Source organism: Leiobunum rupestre, chromosome 6, assembly GCF_980474605.1.
Source record: "Leiobunum rupestre chromosome 6, qqLeiRupe1.1.hap1, whole genome shotgun sequence".
Taxonomy (NCBI): domain Eukaryota; kingdom Metazoa; phylum Arthropoda; class Arachnida; order Opiliones; family Sclerosomatidae; genus Leiobunum; species Leiobunum rupestre.
The window spans coordinates 54956734-54975325 of record NC_143389.1 but is presented as its reverse complement, the minus strand read 5'-3'; the positions used below and the strand labels follow the sequence as shown (position 1 = coordinate 54975325).

Genomic DNA, 18592 nt, shown 5'->3' with positions numbered 1-18592 from the left:
GATATTAGCATACTTACGAAAGTGACTTCCCAAATCAGAGGAAAGAATAACGAGGAACTGCAACGATCCGTGGTCCTTAGGGCCCTAAGAAATTGGGTTTAAATATGAGTTGTCAAAGTCTTCGACGTTTCATTTTATTCGCACCTTTGTAGGGAAAGGTTTGGAAGAATCCGCGTTAACAAAATAACAACCCGGTGTAGACACGGACATGGATCGATAATTCGGTTTATTTCCCTCGCTTCCAAGAGCGGAGCATATCGACCAGGACTTACAGTATACTTGACTTTACAAACTTTTGAATCGCAGTTCTTTTTAAATAGAAATACGCGATGCTTTTTTCAAGACGACAACCAGCAACAACAAGCGGGAAAACATAGATAGCGACTTTTTACGGGTGTTTTCATTTGAGCCTAGGCTTATTTTTCTATTGTAAGATCAGCTTCTTATCCTAGTCGCGACAGATATTTCAAGCTACATTTACAAGGAGCTTCCCGTAAGCTTCCTTGACTAAGCACGGGCGTATTCCAAACGCCGTCCGGAAAAATATTTCGTTTCATTAGGAAAAGATCGCCAACGGCTTTATTGGAATTTCGGGAACTGCTCAATCGAAGATAAGTCAAAGAAAAAGATTTATTTCTCTCTTTTTTTCAGACATATTGTAGTACAATGAACGAGAATCTACCGTTTCTTTTGGTCCTTTGAGCTTCGCGAAGACATTGTTGTTTTATTTTGGTAGCCTGTACCGAAGCGCCTGACTTTGTAACCACCGGCGGGAAAAAATTGTCCCGTAATAAGAAATAGACCGACATCGTTGTACCCGTACCATCTCCATCCACTCTTCCGAGCGCGGCTTTACAGTTTTAATCGCTCCCACCTTTTCACACCTCGGTGACTGTCGTTTTGAGTGATTTTTGGACGTTTCGAACTTTGCAGTTGTTAGTGGCGGCCGGATGATTCGGCTGCTTGGCTCCGAATTTCCCAAAAAGGATACTCCTGAACTTGTAGCGGAACTTCTGGCTGAAGACGCTGTAGAGCAAAGGGTTGCAGGCGGAAGAAGCGTACGCCATGATGTTGACGAAGATCAGGTAAGACCACGTTTCGTGGAAGAGCGTGTCCGAGAAAGTGTTGTAGAAGAGAAGGACTTGATGCGGAGAGAAACTCACGAAGTAGACCGTCACGCCGGCGATCAGCATCTTGACCACTCCTCGCCGAGCTTGGATGGTGGCCGCGTACTTCTCCTTGCCCACCGCCGGCTCGATCGCCTTGGACAGGGCGTCCATTCCGAACAAGCGCTTGCCGATGTAGATGTACAGAACCACCTATATAAGAGACAAACATAGATGAAAATGTCTGTCACAGAGTTACGTTTAAAGTACAGACGTTTCTATCTTTGACTGTAACGTAGTCAAAGGTAAAATGTCTGTAATAGAGTCGAAGGTAAAAACGTATCTAATATAAAGTCAAAGGTAAAAACATTGAGTTGGGAATATTAATCTAGAGATCCAATCAAATCTGCTCCCCGCGAAACAAGTTTTTGAAAAATACGAATGTGCCGTCTGCTCTAAAATGACGAGCAAACGTTATCATATGACCCGTGGCGCCATCCATTATTTTGAAGAAAAAAAATCTTTTTGCTTGAAAACGCGTCTTATTTGAACGAACCATTGAGAGATAGACGGCGCCACGGGTAGAATGATAACGTTTTCTCGTCATTTGGGACGCCGATGGGAGCAGACGACAGTATTCTTATTTTTAAAAACTTGTTTCGCGAAATACTGAAATCCGACGTTTTGATTGGACCTCTAGATTAATATTCCCAACTCAATGGGTAAAAACGTATCTAATAAAGTCAAAGGTTAAAACGTATCTAATAAAGTCAAAGGTAAAAATGCCTGTAATAAAGCCAAAGATAAAAATGCCTGTAATAAAGCCAAAGATAAAAACTCCTGTAATCTAGTCAAAGGTAAAAACTTCTGTAATAAAGACGAAGGTAAAAATGCCTGTAATAAAGTCAAAGGTAAAAACTTCTGTAATAAAGACGAAGGTAAAAATACCTGTAATAGAGTCAAAAAAGGTAAAAACGCCTGTAGTAAAGTCAAAGGTAAACACGTCTGTAATAAAGCCAAAGGTAAAAACGCCTGTAAAAAAGTCAAAGGTAAAATCGCCTGTAATAGAGCCAAAGGTAAAAACGTATCTAGTTTAGTCAAAGGTACAAACGCCTGTAGTAAAGTCTAACGTAAAAACCTCGGTAATAAAGCCAAAGTCAAAGACAGAGAAACACGTCTTGAACAAAGTCACAAATTCAAAAATAGAAACGTCTGTAGCAGAGTGAAAGATAGAAACACATGTAATAGAGTTCAAACTAGATGGAAACGTACACTGAAATAAATTTCTTTACTTCCTACAGAGATTTTTTACAGTATACATAGTTTGCACCGAAGGGAGGGGCCTATGGTCTCCAAGGAAACTGGGAGGGCAATCAAAAATTCAAACCATTTCGCGCGTAGCTACTAAATAGGTAGCCATTTTGTTGGTAATATCGTCAAAGCTACAAAACGTATTAGATTTATGCTTTAAAATTTTAAATGGGCCCTAAACAAAGCCAGATAATATTCTAAGGCCGGGTTATTTAAATAAAATATCAAATTACGACAGAAATATCTACGAAAAGAAGTTGACAAAGCTTATCAAAGTTAGGCCTTTGCGGTCATCCTTTTTACAATTACCTTCGCTATCGAATAAAATAAACAATTTTCGCTCTCCCTTGGTAATTGAACTACTCGTACAATTTTTAACCAGGCAGATAACCATTTTTAACGTGAAACTAATTTCTTAATCATTTGAAAATAATTAAAATCCGTAAACAGACGATTGAAACTGTTAACCCTCCCGTTTTACTAAGAAATCTACACCGGCAAAATGGCGGCATAGAACCGTTCATTCTTGCTCAAATTAAATATTTATTCTTGGTTCTTATATCTAAACTTGGAACTGCGTCATTGATGACGTAGGGATGCAAACTATGTATAACATAGTTTTCATCCCTACGTCATCAATGACTTGGCACTCCGTAGCTTTGGCCATGGCCGCCATTGTGGTCATATTTTTCTCCCCACGATAAAAACTATTGAAAAAAAACTGTGACGTAGCACTGCCAAGTCCCTATTGAAATTACAGAGCTTTTCCAGTGTTTTTCTTTAAAAAAGCAGTATACAAAACACGTCAGATACTCTGTTAATGTCCCTGAAATGCTTTACTGACGAACTGTTTTTTTTAAACTGAAAATTTTGCAGATAAACTTCTTATTACTGTGATAGAGTGTTTTTTAGGTTAAAATTTCCTAATGGGTTTTAGTTAGTTATGTTACATATATACAGATTGGCCCACGTAAAAAATAATTTAACGAATGAAAATATTTCCCAAAGTTGCTTGAAATAAAATAATTATATTGATTAATCTATATAACGATAACTATTTTCACTTTCGGACATTAAAATAAAAGTTTTTCGATAAATATCGAAACGCCACGCAATAATTGTAATTAGTTGAACTATAAATTACAATGCTAGCTCACATATAGGCCAACATAGTTCCGAGGATAGACAGAGTTTTTACACTGTACTGATGAGCCCCTAAAGGTCGAAAACGATCTATAGTTGGAATATCTGGATGAAATTTTGACTTTAGTATCAATGAATACCAACACAAATATAACCGGTAAAAATTAAAAATTTTACTGTAAAAAAAACACAAAATTCAAAAACAAAAACGGAACAAGCTCCAGGTAAAATGGATATTTGTTTGAAATACTAAAACACACAGTAAAGTTAACATAACATTTTCGGTAATTGGGGATAACGATATATCGGTTCATATTACAGTGAATATCTCAAACTCTACGAGCATAGTTTGGAAATATTACTACAATTTTCAGACATCATGCGCTGTCAGAAAATTTCTGTAATTTCGACATTGTTTATTGACTCAGTGAAAAACCGTAAAATGCAGAACGAAACTGGTAAATTTATCATTATTTCTGTACAAAATACATAATTGAAACACAGATGACAACTGTAAAATTTACGGAAATGTGTATTTTTTTAGAATATTGTTAAATATATAAATTTTACAGAAAGGTTCTGAAGTACCGACAGACATAATTTTTTGTAAAATATCCCGGGGTTTTCTGGCATCAGGGGTTGCCAGAAACTTTCTGTAATTTTTATAGAACATATTTCTCTAACAAGGAGAGTACCCGAGGTGTTTATTGCCGATTTTCTTCAAAGTCGGGCGTAATGTAGACCTAAATGAGACATGAAATTTCCCAAAAGGAGACGTTGCACTAGCCATTAGATTTGCCATGGCATCCGAAAATGTTTTTGATCACTTAAAACAAAAAAAAAACTCTATTTAAAAAAGCATTGGATTTTCTCGGTTTCACAGGGTCTTAGCAAGAATGTATTTATTTATTTATTTGTTTATTTATACTCAGAGAGAATGAATATGTCGAGATTATTTTTAGCGTTTCTCCAATCCCACCCGTTGTGCCCCCCGGTATGCTCCTCCGCTTTAATAAAATCAAATAATACTGCAATCTCATTGGTTCTTAAAAATTACGTTATTCGTCGCGATTAACGCTGCTGCGAGAACGCAAGAATATGACCGCCTCCTCCCCCCCCCCCCCCTTAGCGTGACGGGGTTAGGGCCTCAACGTGTCCGTCGATAGTCTCGACATATTCATTCTCCCTGAGTATAAATAAATACATTCTTGGTCTTAGCTATGAATTTTATTTTAAATTTGAAAATCACGAAATGGGTAATTTGGACCACATTTAGGTAAATTTCATCAAGTTTGGGTAAATTAGAAAAATTTGTAAGTGGTCAAAAACGTTTTCGGTTGCCATGGAAAATCGAATGGGTAGTGCAACGTCTCCTTTTGGGAAATTTCATATCTCATATAGGTCTACATTACGGCCGGCTTTGAACAAAATCGGCAATAAACACCTCAGGTACTCTCCTTGTAAGTGTATGTAACAGTGTTTGATTTAAAGAATGAATAGTATGTCGTAAGTGTGAAAAGAAAGTCAATCGAACTCTCCGAGCGTTAATTGGTTATTTGATATTACGAATATTTCTACGCATTCCTCAACCTGACAAAGAAAATGACGATGTCTCCGCTGAACACGATCTTCTCTTATTGCCTGGATACTTCGAAATAAGTGCCTGCTTCCCAATAATTGCAATACTATGACCATAAGTCATGGTCAAGTCATTATGTTACATAAGTGTGTAAGATAGTTCGAAATAATAACCTATTTCTACGCGTTGAGTGACGTAGAATTGAAGTCATACCCAAAAAGATAACCGAGAAAAATTCGCGACTTAAAAATGAATTATTAGGTGTTGATGCTACTGGTCCTACGTCTAGGAAAGGCTCTCGGCATGATGACGAGGGAAAGACTGGGTCTTACGAGGAGACTACCCGAGGTGATAATCACCGATTTTGTTGAAACTAGGTGGGTATGTAGACCTTATGGTAACCTGAAATTTCACCACGGGAAAAGTTGCAATGGACATTAGTTTCGCCATGGCAACCGAAAATGTTTTTAACAACACAGTACGTATATTTTCTCATTGAAAATAACATGGGAAACTGAGCGCTTCTAAGGGTCCCCACCTGTGAAAATTTGCAAAACCAAAAAAATAGATCAAAATTGACAAATGAAATTAATTTTATGATATTTTGATGAATTTTGGTCAATTTGATCAAATTTTATCACAATCGGTAAAAATGGAGAAAAGCGAAATATAAAAATAAAAAGTTGTATTTACCAACTAATCGCCAAATCGACGGTAATAAATGAATTTTATCAAAATTAATAAAATGGAATTTAGTTGTTTGAATTTGATCAAAATTAATAATTTTAATTAGAATTATTATTATTATTTTTTAGAAGTGCTCAGATTCCCATGTCATTTTCAATGGGAAAATATACATACTGTGTTGTCAAAAACATTTTCGGTTGCCATGGCGAAACTAATGCCCATTGCAACTTTTCCCTTGGTGAAATTTTTTGTTACCATAAGGTCTACGTAGCCACCTAGTTTCAACAAAATCGGTGACTATCACCTCGGGTAGTCTCCTCGTTAGTGTGAAGTCCACCAAAAATTGGTGGTCATTCTAAAAATGGCTCTCCGTAAAATTTTAACACGTCGAAGATCAGGAACTGACAGCGCACCTTTGTAAAACTTATTTATAAACTGAATCTTTGACGAAAAGCAGGCTGACGTCACCTACGTTATTTGGCCAAATTATCCCCACATGTCACCCAAGGTTCATAAAAAAAGCTACGCTTGTAATTGGACGTCACCTACCTACGTTATTTTTCCATAGAGCCAGTGGTCTAGGGGCCCATCGTTGGAAGGGGCCCTCCAGTAACCGTAATTACTGTATTCGAAGTCATAAATCTATAATATCAATCGTAATTTATATTGGAGTAATTCCTAGCTAGAAGATTTTGTTTTAAAATTACCAACATTTCTGCCTGGCAGTTTACGGACGCAGCCTTAAATCGCAATGTTGCATAATTATCGCGTATTTAGTCGACGATTGTTAAGAGCTTTTATTTAGAAATATAACCGTAGAGCTCAGACTTCTACGCTGAATCAGGTAAATTCAGGCACAGCCTAGTTCCAGGGATAAGAGTAAATGCAGCGCGTGAAAAGGGGGCCCAGACTCCTTATCTGCCTATGGGTCCAGGATCTCTAAGTCCGGCCCTGCATAGAGCCCAAATTATCCACGGGAATAGCAGCCACTATTAAAGCTACAACCAAAAGCGACATAAGACCCAAAAGTGTGTCAGTACGGTAAAATGTTTAATGGGAGCTTGTCTCGAAGTAAAAACAGGGAGTGGGAGAGGGGGTTGAAAATACGTCATCAAAATTTGAAATTTTCTCCACTCCAGCGCCGCCGAGTGAGGCGATTTAGAACGTATGTCTACGGGCGAGTTAATCGAAGAGAGAAAATCGCGTAAGACCATAGACTAAATATACATTTACTAGTACTATTCCAACTAGTAGGTTATGTAGTCTATTGTGAGACTAGCTCTCAGTAAATATTTTAACGGGCGCAAAGGTAGAGTTGACACACTTTTGGGTCTTATGTCACTTTTGCTACAACTATGCGATTTGGAAAACGTCATGATCTCGAAGTCTCGGTAGCGAAATTTGTCAATAGAAATACGTTTATTCGGTTATAACAATTATCGGCCAGTGACTTCAAAAACAAAAACGAAAAAGGCTTTTTGAAACAAAGGTTAAGCCAGAGACATAGCAGCCAATTTTCTCTTGGTCGAGGAAGGCCCTCTCAAAGGTTTTTTAAAAACCATATTGACCGCGTTGACGACTAAAGAATATTATCGACCTCATTATGAAGTACACGCATTCGCCGCGGGCGATCTTGGCGCTGTATGTAACTTCCAGGTAACGAGGGCCAGTAATCTCCTTCACCTGCTAATTTTTGCTCGAGGCTAAGGCCTATTGAAAATTAAAACGCTTTCGTATTGCAAACAGACGTTTACTTGCGTGAAATAATAATACAATATTGAATCGGAAAATAAAATTGACAATTATAAACACTGACATTTCAAATAAAGATAGCCTTTTTGCTGGTATTTATCGCGGGATCTGTTGGCTCGCGTAGCGCGAAAGGCTTACCACCACCCTCCTACGCATTGTAACCCAGCCACTTAAATTATAGGCAATAAAAATCGTTAGATGAATTAAACCTATGGTGAAGTAAACTACTAGCTTATCGTATACTAGCTTATCCCCAGTAGCTAAAGTAAACTACTAGCTTATACCCAGTAGCTAAAGTAAACTACTAGCTTATCCCCAGTAGCTAAAGTAAACTACTAGCTTATCCCCAGTAGCTAAAGTAAACTACTAGCTTATCCCCAGTAGCTAAAGTAAACTACTAGCTTATCCCCAGTAGCTAAAGTAAACTACTAGCTTATCTCCAGTAGCTAAAGTAAACTATTGGTTTGTCCCCAGTAGCTAAAGTAAACTATTGGTTTGTCCCCAGTAGCTAAAGTAAACTATACTAGCTTATCCCCAGTAGCTAAAGTAAACTACTAGCTTACCCCCAGTAGCTAAAGTAAACTACTAGCTTATCCCCAGTAGCTAAAGTAAACTACTAGCTTATCCCCAGTAGCTAAAGTAAACTACTAGCTTATCCCCAGTAGCTAAAGTAAACTGCTATAGCTTATCCCCAGTAGCTAAACTATACTAGCTTGTCCCCAGTAGCTAAAGTAAACTACTAGCTTATCCCCAGTAGCTAAAGTAAACTACTAGCTTATCCCCAGTAGCTAAAGTAAACTACTAGCTTATCCCCAGTAGCTAAAGTAAACTACTAGCTTATCCCCAGTAGCTAAAGTAAACTACTAGCTTATCCCCAGTAGCTAAAGTAAACTACTAGCTTATCCCCAGTAGCTAAACTATACTAGCTTGTCCCCAGTAGCTAAAGTAAACTACTAGCTTATCCCCAGTAGCTAAAGTAAACTACTAGCTTATCCCTAGTGCTGAGCGAAATTCATAATATAGCGAGTTTCTAAAACTATATTACAGAGTTAAAATGATTGATTAATTAGTACATATTCCTATGCGGTGTAATTTTACCATTTTACATAGTTGACTAAATTAATATGCGCGGTGATTTTGAGCCGTGATGTGGTGTGGTGTACCCATCCGCGGTTTGGCGGGAAATTCGCGCCATCATGGAATTGGCGTCGAGCCTGCGAAGGTTCGAGTTTAATTCTCATGGCCTATAAGGATGCTTCACTGCTTCACGTAAATTTTATTGCGTGCTAAAACTAAAAACTAGTTGCTCAAACTATTTCTGAGAGAGTTTAAAATAATAATTTTATTAAAAAACGAATTAAGCAATTTTAATTAAATTGCCTATTTTACGAAAATGTACTAAAGTAGGCTCTCTAGCAAACTAACTCAAATTTAGTTTCTAATTGGTAATTGAATTTAATTAAGATTAATTTAAATTACGTGACCGCTGAGCTCGCATAATTAATCATTTTGTCAATAAAAATAAGGCATAAAACCTTAAAAAAATCAATTAAAATGAATAAAAATTTCCCCTGAGAAGCTTGAAAATTTATTTAACCTATCCCGGAGCAAGTATCACTCCTTCGCTCTGATATACGTTATGTTCTAGTACGTAAAACCAAACCCGAGTTACCTTTCAAAGTTCAATCGATGATTTCTTTCATCTGCTATTGAGGTTAATTTAAAAATGAAGTGGAAATAACGGGACATTGGTTTGGGAAATTTACCAGCTACTGTGGTAACCATGGATTTAAGTTTCGTATCCATCATATATAGTTGGATGGCGAATTGATGAAAAATATCTGGTTGGTAATGTTTGGGTTAGATAATTTTACCAAGAAGGTATTTATTTATACTCAGGGAGAATGAATATGTCGAGATTATTTGTAGCGTTTCTCCGGTATGCTCCTCCGCTTTAATAAATCAAATAATACTGCAATCTCATTGGTTCTTAAAAATTACGTTTTTCGACGCGATTAACGCGGCTGCGAGGACGCAAAAAATAAGACAGCCTCTTTTTCTTCCCCCCCCCCCCCCTAAGCGTGTCGGGGTTAGGGCCTCAACGTGTCCGTCGATAGTCTCGACATATTCATTATCCCTGAGTATAAATAAATACATTCTTGATTTTACATTTTGATAGTATTGGTCAAATTCAAAATCGTGGTAGTCTGTAATGCCGGCGTAAGTGATTTTATTGAAATGTTTCAACATACGGTCGATGGTGCCAATTTAAGCCTTATGCACCAAAAATAAACAGATATTTGTCGTCCGCTTAAGCATTTAGTCATAGAGATAGAAAATAAATAGAGGCACTATTGTATCTGGCGAAGTTGACAGCGAGTGCCGACCCCTTTTCGCCAATGTAGGAAGCCATGAGATGGGCAGATTACGTGGCGCTATCGACGCGCGGTGAAATGAAATAGTACATTATGCCTTTTTGAAAATCAACTGTCATTTGATGTAAACAAAGGAAGGATAGATGGCGTTGCAAATTCTGCCCATCTCCGCTTTCGTACATGCGGGGGGGGGGGGGAGGAATTTTCTCGGTCAAAAACAGGGGTGCCTTAACGCGGTAATCTTCCCTCTATTTCTTTTCTATCTCTATGCATTTAGTTGCATTTAGTTTATGATTTGACTCAAATACCGATATAGCGTAACATACAGTAACTACTTCAAATTGAACTTATAAAATCGATAGTTTAATTTTTCGTTATCCGCCCCTTGACGGATCGAGATTTTTTTGTAATTTTCGATTTTAACAAAAAGCCTTCCAGGATTTTCTTTTATCTTGAAGTATACTCCCTGAGGTCTCTGGTGTCATCGTGATTGGGGATTTGTTTCTCATTATTGCAAAAAGGAAAAGGTTTGAAATATTAGTCTTTCATTTTTACCTCTCCACTAGGAGGGGTTATACAATCACCGTGTCTGTCTGTCTGGCCTGCGAACGCGTTCGCATTTTCGGGGCAAAGGGTAATCATTGCGTAAGCAGTTACTCAAAATTTCTGCGTTCGCAGTTTCTCGAAGGGTTGGCAAAACCATGGACTGTAAATTTTAGAGGACGAGTAAAGCGTAGCCTTCTCCTGTAGAATTTTGGTTTCCCCGAGCATCAATCACTTCGAACTAGAGAGAGAGAGTCCGTTCGGATTGTCTTTTTTTCGTCAACGCTCACCGTTGCGACAGTTTTAATTCAGTTTGATTGGATATTTCGTTATTGTAATGTTTATGTGTAAGTTGTGAATGTTGAGTTCGTGTTGTGAAAGTTGTGGGTGTGGAGTTTGTTGTGAATGTTGAGCTCGTGTTGTGAATGTTGTGGGTGTGGAGTTGGTTGTGTTATGATGGTTGTGGATGTTGAGTCTGTTGTGTTTGTATGGGCGTTTTCTTTCCAACTTCTTCTTAAAGTGTTGGTTGCACGAAATTTTTGCTATGGCTAATTAATGGTTCATTAGAAAGAGCAAACATTTTTTAGCAAGTACAGAAAATTTCATCAAAATCGGTTAAGTGGTCTTTGAATTATTATAAAAAGAAGTCGAAATGGTGGAAGTCGAGTTTTTCGGCGAATTTCCAGACTTCTCGGCACCCATGACGTCAGAAAATGCGAAGCGTATCATTGGCTAATTGTCTGTAATACATTTCTTTACATCTGGGATTAAAAGCAGGTTGAAGGCTCCTTGTAAATTCTTCTTAAAACGTCGGGACGCGCGCGCCGTGGCCCGTGTAGCGCGCGCGTAAAAAAAAATTATTTCGATAATAAGCCTAATATTATGATTAAAAACCTCTGGTTTGAAACCTTCTACAAGTAAACAGAATCCCTCCACTTCAGTTCCTTCTATTTTAGGAATAAAACTACAGCTTTGATTTGCCCCAAATTGCTCGTGCTACGGAGGAAAAAATTCGCCGAAAATTCCAGGATTTTGGGGAGCGAAAAAGGTCAGTTTCGGACTCAAAGTTAATACACTTAGGCTTGGAAATTTGTTTCGACAATGACATTTTTGGAAAGAGAACGTCCTGGGCTTCAAAACAAGCCCGCATTCATTCGTTTTTATTACTATCGATTTTTCGTGCAACCAACACTTTAATGACTTTGGGACGGACCGAGTGCTGAGTGTTATGCAATCTCTCAACGTCCAATGGCAGGGTTTCCACCAATTGTACACGGTATTCGTCTTTGTATCAATTTGCGATTGTTTGGCGCCGGCCGGGAATCGAGCCCGGGTCTGCCTCGTGCAAGAGATGTACTCTAACCACTCAGCCACCAACGCTTGTTTGGCTAATGTCCTTTACAAAGTTATACCGTTAGGTACTATAATTTATTCTACATCATTTTAAATATTTATAAATTAAATTAATCTTATATTTAATTAAATATTTATAAATTATATTAATCTTATATTTCATTAAATATTTATAAATTATATCAATCTTATATTTAATTAAATATTTATAAATTATATTAATCTTACATTTAATTAAATATTTATAAATTATATTAATCTTATATTTAATTAAATATTTATAAATTATATTAATCTTATATTTAATTAAATTATTATAGATTATATTAATCTTATATTTAATTAAATATTTTAGTATTTTAATATAAAATTTGATCGTGATCAGGAATTGAACTCGGGTCGCATTGTAACAATGCGGATAGTTCACCGCCGAGCCATTGACTTCCTTAGGGAAAATATTAAAGTAAAGGAACAATTATGATAAGGCGGGTTTTTTTACTAACCGGATTAATACAATATCTGTATATATTGTTTATTGAACTTTGTTTGTTTATTGTTTGGTACGGTTTTTGGTTTTGTTTTAAATTTTTGTTAAATTCTTAACAAAATTTCGTTAAAACACAAAAAGTAGTTCATTGTTACCTTTTAATATCGCTTAGAAAAAGGATAATTATTCAAAACTCCCGCGGAAACTATATCAAAGTAATAATATAGCGCCACCGTGTGGAGAACTATCAATCAAACCGGGTAAAAAATATAATCTCTTCAATTTTTCGAACTTTAGTGAAATCTCGACGGGTAAAAAAAAAAACACACACAAAATAAAAGTATATAAGGCCGTTGCCTTCAATATAGAAGATTTAGTCTTTCTTAGTTCTTGGCTGTCAGACGAACTACTACAGGACGGGGTCCTGGTGTCGGTCAAAAGTTATGAGGTAACTTTGCGGTTTTAATTAGTATGTTCGGTCTTCGGTCAAGAAAAGAGATAAATTGTGTTTCGCGTTTGGAACGTGAGTGAATGGACTTAAGTGTATGAACAGTGCGTGTTTAAGACTGAAAGTGTTAAAGTAATTGTGAACTAATTCAAGTCAGCTGTAAGATAAAATTGATTGTTATTATTTTTTAATTGGAATAACCTAATTATACCCTTAAAATTATCAACTCAACCTGTGAGGTTAATTAAGAAGATTGGAAGTAATTAGCTGTTAATTAAGACAGAGTTTATAGTTAGGTAGTTTGAATTTATTTAAAATTACTCAGTATAATTTATGATATTTTATTAAGTGTAAGTGTGTTTTGGTTTATTTTTCAATGAACTAAGACAAATCTAGTCTTAGACACTTGAGTACCAGTTCTGTACAATTACGTAGAAGGGATATATATTGTTGGGTTATTGATGAAAGTTAAATCTAGAACGTTCCATAGACTGTTCTGAATAAAAATAAACATTTATAATTTTGCATAATTCTGGTTGCCATTTTATTTTCTAATCACTCGCCCACAACATTACAGTTCTGGCAATCCCGAATCAAATAAATTTTCGATATAACGGCGACGGGAAATTATTCTCGTAAATTTATCGGGCGGCCTTAGGGAATATTCTTTTAACAAAATTTCGATAAACTATCGTTTAATTAAAATCGGGCCGATTACGTTAAATTTATAAACCACAAAGCGAACGGTCGTTATAATACCCTTTGTAGATATTTCTTTCATTAAAATTTGCTTTGTATTATATTCAACTGATAAACTTGTATTGTAAAAAGGGTTTAATTCAATTGTGCATTGTTATAGTACGTCTAACTCACTGTTGTAACTACTTAACTTATGATATTCTGAATAAATTAAAATTGGTCGTTTCGTCTCAATTATTATAATTAAAATTTTATACCGGGCTGGATAGAACTGGGATAACATTTTTAACAAATAACTCTAAATTGCGGAGATATCTTTAAGGTTCATCTCGAGAAATTAATACCACTAGGGACAATTCTTCCGAGGAGAGGTATATTTTGGCTTGCCAACTTGTTATGGTCGGCTTTGGAAAAATGACGAGACTGTAACGGGTGGGATGGAAATGAAATATGATGGGGAATAATCGAAATACTGCGTCCAAGTAAGAGAAGCGCTATGATTTTTTATAAGGAAGACTTTTAGTTTTAAACATTTTGAAAAAAAAAAATATTTCTTAACTTTGCGAATAAGCCTTTCTATAGGCCTTTATTAAAAAGTGAGTAAAAATGACGACCCTCCCAGCAAAATTTGAATTTATGTAAAAGACCAATAAGAAACTGCTATTTCGTTACACGACGTCTGAAACGCAGATGATTTTAAACCAAAAACACGAAACTACGCTAGACAGGAAATTCGTTTTCATATAAATTCAAATATTGCTGCGAGGGTCGACATTTTTACCCACCTTTTAATAAAGGCAGGTTCGGATTAACCAATAGGCCGAATAGGCCTGGGCCTAGGGCACCAAGCCTACAAGGGGCACCAAGAGGGTTCGAATAAAATCAAAGTACAAAACTTTAATCATTTGCTTTTCACAAAATATTTTCCCGAGTAATTTTAGTAAATGCGTCCACCCCTATGAACCAAAAATGTTTGATTGTCACATTCTCTGACGGACTGCCGTCTAGCCCCAGACGGAATACTAAATCTGGCAGCAAAATGAATTTTCCTTCCATTTCTCAATTATAAACTGAGGAAGCGCCTAGCTCGCTTCGCTCGCTATTGAAAGGGGGCGCCAGAATTATCTTTGGCCTAGGGCCCCATAAAGTCTTAATCCAGCCTATATAAAAAAGGTACGATTGCTGAACTTGTTTTTATGTATCGTCACGAAATACGTAGAAGTTCCATTCAGTTTATACTTAAAAACCGGGTGCCTCGTCGAACTTACTCTTATGTCCAGGGCTTTTCGTAGTAAAACGTCATCGATACGTCACCCGTGACGCAGCAGCAACATCAAAACCAGAAGGCCAGTGTTACTTTATAAAATAAAAATAATCAGCTAGGCTAATACCCAAGGCACCACCATAGGCCTAAGTCATCAAGCGACTTTTAAAGCCATTAATTATGGTGGCCTGGTTACAATGCGTAGGAGGGTGGTGGCAAGCCCTTCATGCCACGCGAGCCAACAGCTCCCTACACTTAATATTACAGTTAACCTCAACAAGTTTTTATGGAAGGGGAAACCAAACAACTCGGGGGAAAACCACTTTAGCCAGTGGGGAGAGAACTTGCAAACTCAACGCAGGAGTGGTTCCGAATTTTCACCCAGTGCCACCAGCTGGGATCGAACCCGGCTCCTCTTGCTGCGAGGTGAAAGTGCTAACCCCTCCGCCACCCCAGAAAAGGCCTATTAAATAACCTAAAGCTAAATCCGATGTTAGTATGAACTAAATCGAAAAATCGTCTACTAACACGCGATCCGTCTTGATTTTAGCCAATCATATCTAGCTTCTGTTAAACATAGTAGAAGAATTTCATGTGAAATTCGTTGATTCACCTTAAGTATGGATTTTCACACTCCCTTAAAATTAAGAAAAAGACCGTAGCATGATATAGATTACAAATTCACTACAGGGTGGCGCTATTTCTAATTTTTTGACATCACTTCGAAGAAAGAATGTAGTAATTACCCTAGTGTCATTCTCACGGATATGGTTTTTATCTTTAGGGCTACTAGTTTAAAGTCTTTTGACATAATGTTTTTATAGGCCCGTTTTGGTAATAATTACTAAACAGTACTATCCATCACTGACAATGTCTGAAACGTTCCAAAATAGTAAAATTACCATGGCCACAACAAAGATGCACCCACTCTAGTAATTGAAGATACCTCTACAACCAGTAGTCTCCTTCAATCTTAAAGTTTTAATACACGTATACCTTACGTAAGTCATTAAAACCTTGTTGGTTTTTTTCCTCCGTTGGCAACCAACTTATAAATGATTCATGGGTATAAGAACAAACATTACGGTTATTTCTAAAAAAATATGACCAAAAATGAAATCCACGTCTCCTTCTCAACGACAATGAAAATTTAGGTTCTTACAAAACTTTGCGTCGAAGGATTCGCGAAGAGAATCAAATAAAACGATTCACAAGCCTCTTAAGAGAAATAAACATTTTGAGAGAAGCCCTTAGAGGTTCGATTTTAATGCTTTTATTTATACTAGATGGCGCCAATTTCAACTTTTTGCCCGGAATGGAATAAATGTTTACTGATTTACTACCAAAAAAACCCAACTTCTATCACTAGTTTAATCGATGGGCTACGTAAAAACTGCAAAGAAAAAGTTGACTGGAGGAAAAAATAGGAATAAAAAAGAAACACGAAATAGAAATATATTTTTGCGGTCTTAAATAATTTATAAATTTGGCAATTTAGATAGTTTGGCGCCATCTGGTAAGACATATATGTTATTTAAAAATGTACCTCCAAAAGCGTTACACATGTGAATTAATTTTCTTCTTTGTAAAATGTGTATCACTTATACAGGGTTGGACATAAAGATATTTTTTTAAGTAGTCAGCCTGAATAGTGAGCCTCCTATCTTAATTTATAATAATAATTATAATCAGCTAGGCTAATACCTGTGAAATCATTGTGAATTGAAGGAGATTTGAATTTAAGTTCAGTGTATAATTTTTGATATTTCATTTATTAGTGTAATTTTGGTACTTCTTTTCTTTATATTTGTGTAATTTGTAACTTTATAAGGAATGTATTTGACCCCTTTTTTCTTCAAAAATAGCCTAAAATCCAAGAGAGAAACCGTTCTTAATCCCCTCTTAACAGGTACTTCCCCCTAGCTCCCCACTATATACCAGCTCCAGCACGACCTAGTCCCTCTGACCTTCAACTAGCGTAAAATAAAACCCATTTTTATTCTGTTTCTACTGTGTATTGTGTTATATTGTGGAAAGCGAAGTTTTCCACGTTTTTTGTTTGCCTCCTTTCGGGCAGAATTCTCCAGTGGCCCGACGAGAAGGGTCACTATTTTCAACCCGCAATAAATCAATTTTTATTATAACATCGTATCGTTATTTCAAATTTCAATTAGGAGTTATCAGAGTTGCCAGATGGGCGGTTTTCCGCCCAAATTGGGCTTCTTTGCGGAAGCTGTTGCGGGGAAAAAAACCTCTGGGCGGGAGGCGGTTTTTTGGGCTGGTGCCAAAAATTCGAGACGAAGTAACGGGGTACCGGTTTTCCCCCTTCCAACCCCATCCTTCATAACGGGAATCAACGTTCCTAGAAAATATAAGCTGGAACCAGCTTTGCAAACTGTGATGTTTTCAATAATTTTCTAAAATTATTTTCAAATAACGCGCCAATTCCCGTTCTATAGCAGAAATCGGTAATTTTTCTTGGGCGGGAATTTGGGCTCTTTTGGGGTTAATCAGATTTTCGCTTGTGCGGGAATTTGGGCTAGTTGTAAAGTTGGTTTGTGCGAGATCTAAAATATTATTCTGGCAACTCTGGGAGTTATCTACAATCTAGAAAATTTAGGAGACTAAACCCAACAAATTTTTCAGTCGATTTGGGGGTTTAATTATGCATAGCTCTCCCTACAAGTTAAATTAATATTTAGGGCGCGGAAATAAAGAAAAGTCCCTAAGTATTCTTCAATACCCAAGGCACCACCTTAAACCTAAGTCATCAAGCGACTTTATTTTAGTATGCACTGACTATATTAATGGGGGTAAAAATGGTGGTATAAAAACAAGGACTTTGGCCGATCACAGTTTGTTCTATTCACCATTATTTATGAACATTTAGGTAAATTTTTCACTAGTCAAATTGATAAGTGGGCCCCCAGATATCGATTAATTTTAGTAGTCAGAGCATAGTAGTCAAATGCCGTGACTAGTGCCTTATGTCCAACCCTGATCATATAACATAACCGCAGTGAGTTTATTAATTAATATTATTTTTATTATTTTTCCAACAGAAAATATAGCAGACGACATTATGAAACCAAACTGCCAAAACAAAGCATGCAGTAACTTAATACGTCACGAAGCTCACATTTTTTCCCTTAGATTCCGAATTATATCCGATTACTGTTACTGAACGCAGCCCTGACAAAAATCGAGTCCTCACAATAATCTTCAGTTTCTTATAAAATCTTTGCGTCGAAGGACTCGTGAAGCGAATAGAATAGGAAGAAAAGAATGAGAAATACCTGAACCAGGAGAGGGATCAGATAGAAGACGGTGAACTCGGCGTACTTGAAGAGGAAGGTGTCGAGTGGGCGAGGGAACTGGACGACGCACGGCGTGAACCCGGGAGTGACCACGAGCAGTTGGTGGAAGAAGATGTTGGGACTGGCGCAGATCATGGCGGATGGCCAGATGAAGGCGATGATCCACAAGATTCGTCCTCGCGAACACAGGATGTGCGCCTTGATCGGGTGAATGATTGCCACGTATCTGGAGCCGGAAATACAAACCAAATAGAGAAATAAACGTTATTGTGATGCACTTCTATTTTTTTCCAATTTCCAATTTTCCTTCGTGAAGAAATCTGACATGTTTTCACAATGGGAAAAACGCGTGCATTATTCATGGCTGCTTTCGGAGTAAGAATATAGGCAACTAGAGGATTTCGCAAAATCTTCTATTCCGTAAACCGAGTGGATTTTTTCTTCCGGTTCCATAAATGTGACGTCTGTCTTATATTTCGGATAAGCAACTGCCATCCTTATAGACGACCGTCATATTTGTTTGGTTAA

At 37.0% G+C, this 18592-nt stretch overlaps 1 protein-coding gene across 1 annotated transcript; it reads right to left on the bottom strand.

The window, feature by feature from the left end:
* Positions 1-254: 254 nt before the first annotated feature.
* LOC149942641 (neuropeptide receptor 15-like) lies at positions 255-18285 on the bottom strand. The gene is made up of 2 exons (XM_090178411.1): positions 18044-18285; positions 255-1319 (listed from the first exon to the last, which is right to left on the bottom strand). Exons 1-2 carry the CDS (start codon positions 18197-18199, stop codon positions 879-881), a joined length of 597 nt encoding a protein of 198 aa, XP_090034537.1. The 5' UTR covers positions 18200-18285; the 3' UTR covers positions 255-878.
* Between the last annotated feature and the right edge of the window lie 307 nt (positions 18286-18592).